Source organism: Augochlora pura, chromosome 11, assembly GCF_028453695.1.
Source record: "Augochlora pura isolate Apur16 chromosome 11, APUR_v2.2.1, whole genome shotgun sequence".
Classification (NCBI taxonomy): Eukaryota; Metazoa; Arthropoda; class Insecta; order Hymenoptera; family Halictidae; genus Augochlora; species Augochlora pura.
The window spans coordinates 7,930,856-7,943,276 of record NC_135782.1 but is presented as its reverse complement, the minus strand read 5'-3'; the positions used below and the strand labels follow the sequence as shown (position 1 = coordinate 7,943,276).

The following is a 12,421-nucleotide window of genomic DNA, read 5'->3' as shown; positions in this document are numbered from 1 at the left end:
ATATTGTTTGTTTAAAATTTTTGCAGTATTGAACGTATTCTACACTTTAAAGAAAAAATTTTATTATTAAATTTAAGAACCTAACGAATATCTAGTTACAAAGTAAGGTGCAATCAAATTGAACAATTATGCTCATATTTTCCTAACCTTTTTATGTAATAGTTAAGAAAAAATTATAGCACAGGTTACTCAACAATAACTTGTTATTCTCACGAGTAGATTGCGGATTAATAGCATTTCATAAAGCTAATATACTACCTTCGCGACCTATTAAAATTATTGAACAATCAACGCCTAAGTTATTCCTGTTTTTTAAAACCGTTGCGGACAGTTTTATCCGCAATGTACATGAGAGTATTGGAAAATTTATTGAGGTGAACGTGGTCGTTGATTGACTTTAAAAGATTATTCAATAAACACTAATCATCTAGTAGTTTAGTGTTTAGTCTTTACACGGAAGCTAGTATGGAGAAATATTTCATTTAACACTAAATCTATCAATAAAAGTTTCTGGTATGTGTTGACTTATAAAACTGACAATCTATGTAGAGTTTGCAGAATTTGTACTATAATTAAACTCAAAGAAGTGGTGGATTTACTGTTAATGACTCACATTTACAAAATTTGTCAGAATATGTAAGACATGTTATGTTATTTTTGCTGTGGAAACAGATTGCATAAGTATTTTGGAAATTAGAAAATATTAGGAAATATTATTACTTTCGTTTCCTTTAATTTTAAAGTTAAAAACATTTACCTTTAGTGGACATGTGCTAACAATACACTTCTGTAGTATAAGATTTTTTAAAAATGACGCGTTTGCAATGTTACTGATAAAAACTCGATATAGTATGAAATGAATATTTTGAAATATTATTTTTTCTCCATGTTCATTTAAAATATGCATCATTTTTATTCCATAACATAATCAGTATTGAAAGAATTTTTTTTATTCGTAAGTATATAATCTCTTAGTGATAAACTTCATTGAAAATGAAATAATAAAATGAAAATGAATCTTTATATTCTTTTATAAATTCTGATTGGGGTTTAATATATTACAAATCTTTTATCGATTTATTCAAAGTTGAGTTGAATTGACATTAGGATTTTAATTAATTGAAATAGGTTTGAATTCTTTACGGTGTTCTTTAATCCCAAGTTACTCTCTTAATTTCTAAACTAACAATAATTTTATTTTTTGGGTATAGAAACGTGGTTTAAAACATCATGACGAAACTTCTGAATTCGACAAGTCCTCCCCTTAAAAATTTTAAAATTATCACTGGTAATCGTTTACAAAGGGACACTTTCTCTGATTTTGATAGAATTTATATACATTGTCAAATTTGTCATTTTGAACAACTTTTACCCTTTATAAAACATGTCGCTTTACATTAGTTTTCAAGACACTCGCGAAAATCTACGATCTTATCCTGACCTAACTCATATTCGTAACATATAGTGCATTTTAAAAAGTGTTTAGTACAGTATACATATTGAAACATCCGCTTACTGTATCGGAATCACAGCGTCCAGTAGTGGATAGGATCGCAAACATGTATCAATAGAATATCAGTGCAGATCAGAAATGATTCTGGTACAGGAGGCAAAAGTGAAATCTATATTTCTCTAATGTCTTCATTGTTGGCTACTTCACCTAATCAATTTTAAAATAAATGCATAAAGTCTGTATTCTGACTATAAACGTATGATTAACATAATTTTGATACAGTTGTGCGATTTGTTTTATACTGTTAAAAGTAGTTGAAAATGTAGAAGTGTACAACATATTTCATCACAATTTGTAACTCTGGAAGAAACTGGCATTGCCGTTGATAGAATTTAAAACGAAGGAGATATTTGAATATTTTATTTCAGACAAGATACCCAACGTAGTGGGGATGATGAAGCGATTGTAAAGAGGTCGACAAAGCGTGATTATAGGGACAGAATGTACTGTATTCGATCACAAGGCAAGATTGATTGACCACATTTTTCACGATCGAACGTAGCCCACAAACGGATTCTAGAAATATACGTAGAAATAGACGATATCATTAGTACTTCGTGCGAGAAATCAAACAGGAGAGAAACATAGCTCTGTGCGTTCGCTAATGTACAGGAGAAAGATGTACTTTTCTTTATCGACACGAACATCTGTGCTTCCTGTAAGAAAAGGCATTATTTATAATAAAGACTGGTGGTAACGACTACTGTTACAATGTCCTAACTAGGTGAGGCTGTGGTTAGCGATGGCCCTGCAAAGAGCTGGGCCATTGGGAGTGCCGGAAGTGCCCCCTCGTCCTCCAGGGTAAGACCCTTCCGACAATTACTTTTACGTATATATATATATATAAATATACATATACATATATATGTATACATATTTACATACATATATATTTATCATATATTTTTCTTTTTTTTTTATTTTGATTTTGTATGCTATGTCTACCCTTCTTCGCTTGGCTTCAAAACTTATTGTGCACGAAATGTTAATGATTTTTTTTCTCTACGCACTGAGCGTAAAACTTGTAGGGGATATTTTAGCGCTCTTTTTGCATGTATCACTTGGACGTTATTTATATTGTTTATTTATACGTACGCTCAATTATATTATATATACATAATATGTATATAATATATTAGACATATTATATTATATATTGTACATTACATATTATACAGAGTGTTCCAGAATTTTCATTACGCCCGAAGAGAGTGATTCTTGAGGTGACCCACAGTAACTTTTTCCTTAGTGAAAATGTTGGTTGCGTCCGGATCATTCTTTTCTATTTGTAACTGGGGCACCGTGTATAATATATGTGTATTCTATGTAATATATTCATATGTGTAGATATACATCTTCATATTCAGAGTAATCTTGCACCGGCTCAGCAAATATAGTCTATCTTTCCGTGCAGTTGATTTTGTACACATTTTCGCGTATCGAATAGCTTCGTGCAACTCGTTGATGCGTACAAAGTATATGAAGTCGAGTTTGTTCGGTGGTTCACGATTTTTCAGGGTTTCCATCTTTTCATTGGGTTTGTTTAGTTGTCGTAGATCGGGTATGGGTAACGGTCATGCAACGCTAGTAAGAGATTGGTAGTTCGTTCTTTCTTATCGGTGCGTCTTTATAGATATCAATTCTATATAACTACTTTCGTTTCTATTTGTTAACCAATAGTACGAGTCGTCTGCTTTTCCAAAATCTGAGATATTTGGTATGGTGGTTGAATGCAGCAATTATTTCTATACTTCTATATTTTACATTAAATACATAATTGAATTCTAGATATCTGTGCGAATGTATAGAAGAATTTGTATGGCCTAATTTACTAGTACTAAAGTTACGTAAACATTTCTTCACTTAATAATGGAAACTATGGAATCAAATAAATGGTTTGTTTGCGTTGTATAAAATTAGATGCAGCCGCGTATGTTACAAATAAACGAATATTATCCGTATTAATTTTATTATGACATTTGCTTGGTAAAATTAAAAACGAAACCTTTATATAAATCTTTATAAAACGTCATATTTCTTTCAAGTTCCTTATTGGCCACTTCGCAGTAAGTTCCTGTGAACGTTTTATCCAAGTTTTACACTCAGTGACATATCGCAAAGTTAAACACGCATTATTTTCTTTTTTTTAAGCATTGTTAAATATTACTAATATCACTTTCATCGAATAAACCAAATAGATTTCAGTTTCTTCAAACCGTGTATAATCGAACCTGTTAATATCCTGTTATTTTTTTTTGTACTGCACATTGCGCTATCATGTGCACACATACAGATTGAACTCTGTTAGCCTTTTCGACTGTGATAACTACAAGTAACATCGCATTTCTTGCCCTTGTTCGCGCGCAGAACTAATTCATTGATAACTGAAGCAAATGTCTTCTTGAAAGCTTTTAATGTCCTTTGTGTTTCTATTAATCTCTTAATTTTCTAGACAGCTTAGACTATTTTAATAGATAAGAGAGACGTTGGTCTCATCTTTACTGTAAACGTAGCAACTCCCTACGTGATACGATTCACGAAAACAGAAATTGTTTTTATTTGACGTTACCAGATATTTTCAATGGTATCTCATTTATATTCTGTTGGACATAACCTTAGACTAATTGAGAATTAAGATGTGCCAAAACTTTAATGAACTGCAACGTTAATGTTAATGTTACTGAAATGTTCATAATATATGGGAGAGTTATATCCAACTGAATTATTATAATAAAAGTTTTACACTTTTTTTCAAAAGCAAAATTATTAATTGCGATTTTCGTTTATGTATATTTTCAAATAGGAATATTTCGTACAGTCACTAGGGCACGGTTAATGAAAATTCGTATTTTACGAAAACAAGTACAAAATGAAAATTCCTTTGAAAAAGGTATAATTATGGATCAACCAAGAAGAAGAAAACAACAGACACCGTGTGCACATAGTAAGACTTTTTGCACATTAATATGGTACCTCTTACGTGTAGGAATCATTTCATAGCTGTCCGTAAAACGTAATAGCGACTGTAAGTCTCCAGTCATCGTTCGAAAAATTATGTGACTACGGGAACGTTTTAAAGTAAGCGGTACTATAAAATGTCAGTTAAAGGACATAGAGTGTTCAAATCTATTTGTTTCGAGGTCGATTTGAAATCTGACCGGTGCACAGGCATATCATTGCTCTTTTTAGCTGTAGGGTGGTGGTGCCACACGCTTCAGCTCATTCTGAGTAAATATTAGGAATCAAACCTGCCATCTTGTTGCATCGTGTAACATTTGTAGTATTGTAATGCTTTTTCACAGTGAGCCAATAAACATCTCGACGCGCTACTTCTGCAGTTTCTTTTCGGAGCTGATTGCCGTCGTTGCATGAAGCCAGATCTGCGCTCTGAATCTTTCGTTGACGAACACGAAGTGTCTTGAACCGAGGCATTTGTTGGTCTAAACATCATTTTGATAACTTCGAACAGTTCTATGGGCAATAACATGATCTCTCACAGTTTTCTTCTTATAGTGAACGTAAATTTTGACCGCAGAACAAATAATCTAGCTAAAATTTGTTGAATGTTTATTAAGAATGTATTGCTTGAAAGCATTAATACGTTCATTGGAAATTTGATTTCGATAGTATTTTTTCAACAGCATTATGATTATTTTTTATTAGGTAGTTTGCTATCCCACCATCATCCGATGAAACTATAACTACTTTCGTTTATACTATTGAAAGATAACGTTTTTATATTTCGATATCATTAAGTCTTGCATTTATTGCAATAGAATTTCTTCGTTTATTCAAATACAAAACAATGTAACGCAAAACATTGGATAAATAAGTATTTATTTATCGTGTTCTTCCATTTTTGTGCATCTCGTTAACGTTGAAAAAATACGTCAAAAGTTTAAACCACGTAAACTGTTTTATATTTATATGAAATATGTTTTCCAGCTGTTTCATGTTTTAATCAAATTTTAATTTCTCATTCTAGTCATTTGTTTTTGAATACCACATTAATATATTTTTACAAACTAATCGGAAAATATAATTCGTAACTGGTTACGGAGATCATAAATTACTATTTTTTTCTGGTTACTTTCATTTCTTCTAATTTGTATTATTTTTGCACGAAATTTTTACCATTTTACTCAGCTATTTTAATTAATATATGAGAAAAACTGTCAACATATTGAGCATAGACTGTACAGTAGAGATTAGATCATTAGCATGTATACATTGTTAAATTAAAAATAATATAAAAGCCTCGAAATCGAATATACATAAAATAAGTAGTGTAAATGCAAACAGAAAGACATTTAAAGAATTTACAAGCATTATTACATTCCTGTCGACTCATTGAAATGATTAATAAGAAATATGAATGCGTGTGTATATTGCAATCAATGCAGACAGTTTTTGTTTCGCATTAATATCTGTAGTATTCTTATTATTATGCTTTTTCTCCCGTGATTTGAAAGGTGGAAATTATAATAAAATTAAAGGTCGACGAAACGAGCTTATAAAGAGATTGTATCCTGTGATGAAAATTGTCAATGTAAAATTTTGTGATCCCAACGTTGCTTCTTAGCGTTCTGCAAAATAACTGCTTTAATAAACAACACAAATAGAGAACATAAAGAAATGGCAAGTGATATTTCTCTCTTATGCGTTCGTTGCTTGTCATATGGTTATTGCCCATCTACGACAGTAAAGCAAATTTCTCTTTCCTTCCCTACGTATTCTTCTTAAACATCGCTAGATTAGCGGTCTATGGGATTTACTAGAACAGTAGATGTATGTATAGAGAAGATATGGCTTTAATATGATTTTCTGTTGGAGTGTTTCCTACGTACCTAGATGCATCTTTGTCAGACTGATGTCGGTCAATACGGTCGAAAATTAGTTGGTTTCTTTTTCTATCCTCTTTTGTTTTTTCTTTATTTTTTGTTTCCATCGAGTATAGAGCGGCGTATTCACAAATCAACACGATACTTTTTCTGAAATCTATAACAATAAGTGTCCAAACAATTAAAAAGTGAAGAAAACAATATCACTTCGTACCGTACGTTTGAAAATGTATAATACCGTGCGAACGACAGTATCGATGAAAAATCATACTTTGAAATAAAGTTGTTCGTTCGATTATCTTTTTTACTAAACAGGCAATCTATAAATTTGATGTTGCATCTATTTTCGAAGTTTTCATTGTGGTGGGTTTATAAAATAGCACGCAATTAAGAAAAAGAGTGTATCGGTTCCAATACTCGTAGTAGAGTTTGATTTCTATACATAGTTTTAAACAGAATGTAGTGGGTAGAATTATTCGTGGACAGATGCAATACAAGTACGAAGTTAAAGAATTTGCTACATTCTGCATTGTATATCGCTTTTCGTTTGTAATTAGCGTTGTAAAATTAAATCCTTCCTATCAAATCGTGAGCGTACTGTACGTATATTATTTCGAGATGCTCCATTTTTTTATACGTCATTAGAAAAATGAGACATAACTTCGTTAACACCAAATGATCCACTAAATTATTTCACCGTAGCACGCTAATATAATTCTTCGAGGCGAAGCAATAAGACAGATTTCGTTCATTTTGTTTGTTTTGTTTGTGTTCTTTGCTCTGCACAATAACTATGCTAAATATAGTTTTCGATTTTTATAATACGGTTTGTCAGCAACCGATCAATTTCTGCTACACGAATTGCTTGAAAGAACAGACTTCTAGTTTTACAGTGGATTTTTTTGTTTATATTCTGATAAATGTAATTTTGACCGAAAGTGAATTTTAACAGAAAAGCTGCAAGTTTGATATACTAATGTGTCAAGTTTTGTGGTTTATTATACATTGGGAGCAAACGATATTTATACAAATTCAAAAAAAAAGACGATGCGTTGGGTAATCCAAAAATTCGAATACGTAAATACAATATGTTCAAATTTAAGTTCTTCATTGCGAAGATTATTCAACTATTACATTTCTTCTATTCGAAGTAAATCATTAATTAGGCATTAAGATTCTCGAACGTTTATATTTTTAACTGATTTCTGGTGTGAATGCATATTATCGGTGGAACGGAATCGTATACGATACGATACGGTGCGATCATGGTGAAACAATGATGACAATTCTTTCCTTTCGCATTCAAGTAACTAACGGATCACGTTTGATTAGTTAATCGGCAGAAGATTGGTAAAATCTTGATAATCCGCCGCTGATAATTTCTGTCCTCTCTACTCTATATTCTGTAATCGATCGACATCTCTCGGACGGGGAAAGGTGGTCGACTTCGATCGCGTAAGACGCAACCTGGTCAAAATCTAACGGCTCGAATTTTTTCAGACTTCTACGGAGGAAGTGGCACGAGGTGATCCAAAGGTGAACCAGTCACCGCTGTTACAGAAGCTGTTGTCCGAGTGACTGCAGGCCAATAATACCTTGCACGGTAACGGGATCTATGTAATATATGTTTGAACATAAACGTAAAAACGGGGAACGAAGAAGAAGCCGGGTGAACGTCGCGCTGCGTGGAACAACCCGAGAAGATGAGAAGAGAAAAAGAAGAGGGAAGAGAGAAAAAAGGGAGAAGAGGGAATATCGATCACACACGCATACGCGGACACATAGTCACACAATACAGTTACACCCATGTTACACCTTATACGTAATGGATACTATTGTATTATATGTAACGCTACAACACACGAAGTCAGTATTCAGATACGTATCACCAAATACAATGCGAGAAAGCTGCAGGCCGCTGCGCCCTCCGCACTCTCGAACCTTCTCTATGGTGATAGGTAAATGGTGGAAACTACGTTCGGGAGTACTCGCGTTCGCGACGAAACGTAGGACCACCGACTTTTCTCGAACACGAATTCGAAGGACCAAAAGTTTCCGTTTCCCGTTTGTCTATTCGAGACTCTCTCGCTCGCGAGTAGCCCGTGTCGTCGTGAGTCGGGTCGAGTCGCGTGTCGTCTCGGATAACCGACCCTCTCTCAATGTTTGTCAGTCGTAATCGTACGAGGATTACGAACAATAAGATGAAAGAGAGAGAGAAAGACAGATAATGAATCGCGGAACGGACATCGCGATAGTATGAAGCTACGATTCGAAGAGAAATGGAACGATAGAAGGAAAGCGGTGATTGCGCGGGAGTACGCGGCCGGATAGCGCCACGCTCTGTCTTGTTTTTTATATATATACATATGAGTGATAATATTATATGTGTGTATATATATAGAAGGAAGAAAGCCTTTGTCGGGATATCCCAGCTTCGAACGATATTCGAGTATAAATATATAAATATAAATATAAAAATATATATATATATACATCTATGTCTATACTTATATCTATATATATATATATCTATATATATAAACGTAAATAAATATATATAAATAGATATATGTATGTATATAAGTATAATACCGACACGATATGAACTGACGACCGCGAGGCTCAGTTCCCGTTGGCCGGAGCGTGATCACGTGGTCCGTCAGTGTTGTATTTGGTATCACTGAAAGAAAGAAACTACGTAGGTACCTCAAAGGTATACTTTACTATACCACTGGCTGTTGAACATAGAACTATTTATAGGTTTAATTATTGTACACAAGAGGGACGATTAACGAGAGGAAAGCTGATGAAAACAAAATAGAGTATCACTATCCACGTATTCTCTTAATTTAACATCCTTTTTGACTATTACATTTATGAATAATATATTTGTGATTGTAAGAATCTGCAACCAAAATGTGACAAAGAATACTTGTTGTTGTTAATATGATTATAACTATTACTATTATTATTATTATTATTATTATTATTAATATTATTATTATTTTATTTTATTATTATTATTGACATCATCATTATCACTATTACCAATATTCTTGTTGCAATTACTATATTATTATAATATTAAGGATTATTATTATTAATATTATTATTTTATTATTATAATAATAATAATTATTATTATATCGATATTGATATTATTGAACACTTGGAATATGCATATTTCTATTCAATAGTAAGAGTACCTTTATATACATATATATATATATTGTATAAATGTATATGTATATATATGTATAGGAATTTATATAGCGCGTTATATATGAATAATTCGCCCGATTATTTGTATATAACCGGTACATAAATTTACGTATATTTATATATGTATACGTGTGAGGATAAAGAAATGATAAAAAAATAAGATGGAGATCAATCTTCTATTTTGCATAGCTCGGTAATTCTCCTTTTGGGTCTTAGAGATGCACATTAAAGAAAGAAAAGATAAAAAAAAAGAGAAAATAATATGAAATTACTTCTAAATGACATCTGTTGTTATGTTGATCGAATCGTGAACAAAACAGAATTACGAAAGAAAAAGTAAGTCGCGAAAGCAAAAATGATAATAGAGGAAGAAAGAAATATGTCTAATCAGGTTATATGTATATACACACGCCGCGCGATACAAAAAAAAATGGTGTGTATATATGTATATATACATGCATATGAAAGAAATCTCACGCAAGTGTCTTATTTTTCCAGGATGTTTACCACTTATTAAATGAGAGAGTAAAGAAAAAATACGTGAATAAAAGTAAAAAGACGACGGAGGAAGTTGGAAGAAATTGCCACGAGGTAGATAAAAGAGAGGAAGGAAAAATATAACCGAACGGAACTTGAATTCGTGAGCTCCGTTGCGGCTGAAGTCCGCGGCGAAACGTGTCAAGCTTCTTTACCCTTTTCACATGGAAAACGTCCCCTATCGTTAGTTCTTTCACGACACTATCCATTGCATGGCTCCCTTTTTTATCCCTACCAAAAAATGATCGTTAACAACGATACTTCATTATTGTCTCTACCCTCCCCGGTGTTTTTTTTTTATTTTTCTGTAGCCCACTAATCGTCTCCGCTCCCCATTATTATTGTACTATTTTTGTTTCCTTTCTCTTTCTAAGTGACTATCGTTGAGGCATCAGAATGTTCCGATAGATCGTTCGCGACCGAATCGCAAGCAGCATCGTTTCGGTCGGTGATTCTTTTCGTTAGATAAGCAAACGGCGAACTTGTTATTTTTCTTTTTATTTTTTACTTTTTTTGTTTTCTTTGCTAAGTTTGGACAATCTTACGAGCGTCGTAGTAATTAGTATTGATTAACGAGTGAAGTTAATGTTTCTTAAGGATAGAAATATTTCTTTTAGAGCGGAATTTCAGAATCGATGCGAGTCGTGGGAAAGTACTGGAGAAATGCTGGAAGTGTACGATCGGCGAATAATGAAAGAAGCAGAAAATTGTAAATTAATACGGAAAAGGGGGAGAAAAGTAACCGTATATAATCACACGATATTTTTCTCGCAAGTGACACGATGCGATTTTTTAATTACACTGTGATGAAACTGGCCTGGTTAATGAAATCTCTGTCGCACTTTCTTCCAATTCGAGCAGTTACAAAGTTGCGTAAAGAAAAAAAATAACGATAAAACCTGTAAAACACATTCGTGAGGTACTCTGAATATGTACACGTGCATACATAGGACACGTATACTCGTTTGTTGTGTCGCGCGTCGCCGTTCACACACGGATATACGTGTACGTGCACACGCGCACATAAGCGCGCGCTCACGTTTCCCTACCTTCTCTAACCCTCTAGCCTTTTTAATACCTCTTCTCTTTTACATTTCTTCCGTTGCTTCATTCACCTATCTCTTTTTTCCCTTTTTTCATCTCTCCTTTCCTTTCCTCCCGTCTCAAGATCGCGCGCGTGTGTGCGCGTACGTACATGTGTATGTATGCCCGCGCGTGTGTGTATGTGTGTGCTTACGCCTGCATGAGCGGATGAAAGTATATGAATGGTTCGACGGTGTGCGTGCGGCTCCGCGTGTTTTTCTCTTTGTGCGTGCGTGCGCTCGTAGGCACGCTTGTACGCGTGTGTGCGTAGTGAATTACGTCATATAGATAGATCATATGTGCTTTCTAATGATGAATAATTTTATAAATATAAATATAATATCGATCTCACGTGTACTTTTATTTCATCGTTAAATACATATTCGGTTGTCCAATAAGCTCGTGCGGTTTTTATTTAGTAACTTACTTGCTTATTTATTCATACTGTTAATTGCGTATACCCTTTTTTAATATACAATACGTATATACTATACAGCAATACAATACGCATTCGTGTATATAGCATTGAGCAAAAGTCTTCTATCTGTTGCCGATCCGCCAGAGATTATTTCACGAAACATAATTAAAACACTTCAGTAATTTTTACCTTACGCAACTGTTCGCTCTGAGAATCTTAGCTAAATATCACAAATCCCAAAAATTTTTAGCTGGATATCGTAGGACCCTCTTATTAACGTATTACTTTAAATTACGTGTTTATAATTATTTGTTATTTAAAATTGAAAATGTTTAGATATTATAAATACAAACTGAACAAGTTAAGAATTTATATGTATGTATAAAAATATTCTGGAAATTTCATCAAATATATTCTTTTTATTTTATGTACTGCCTAATAAATCTGAACTTCAAAACCTACGATTTTAAATGAATTAAATAATATGATGTAATATTTACAATTATTTATTGTCGTAATTCTACAAAATTTGCATCTGAAGAAATAATATTTATATTATATTCGTGCGGATATTTTTGTAGTACAATTTAAACAGTTTAATCATTGCTAATACAGTTTCAAATACATTTACATAGTTTTAATAACGTAATATAAAATAAATATATCTATGAAAGTTATCAATATGGTGAAGTGGTAAAAATTACTCTATGAAATGCAGTACTGTAGTCTGTGTACATATATGTACAAGTCCAGACATTGTCAACCGTTAGCTTCGTTCCCGTTGGAATTTTGTTCAAATTGTTTGTC

At 32.9% G+C, this 12,421-nt stretch overlaps 1 protein-coding gene across 16 annotated transcripts in view; it reads left to right on the top strand.

Annotated features, from left to right (window-relative positions):
- Positions 1–11,542, top strand: part of LOC144477313 (uncharacterized) — a 228,750-nt gene extending 217,208 nt beyond the window's left edge. For 14 of the 16 annotated variants that reach the window (XM_078194961.1, XM_078194968.1, XM_078194971.1 and 11 more), the window contains 2 exons: positions 2,238–2,314; positions 7,855–11,542. In XM_078194961.1, coding sequence (XP_078051087.1) covers positions 2,238–2,314; positions 7,855–7,932 — 155 coding nt within the window. In that variant the 3' untranslated portion in view covers positions 7,933–11,542. The remainder of the gene's footprint in view (positions 1–2,237; positions 2,315–7,854) is intronic. The other 2 variants (XR_013495164.1, XM_078194969.1) reach the window with 2 other exon arrangements.
- Positions 11,543–12,421: the final 879 nt, after the last annotated feature.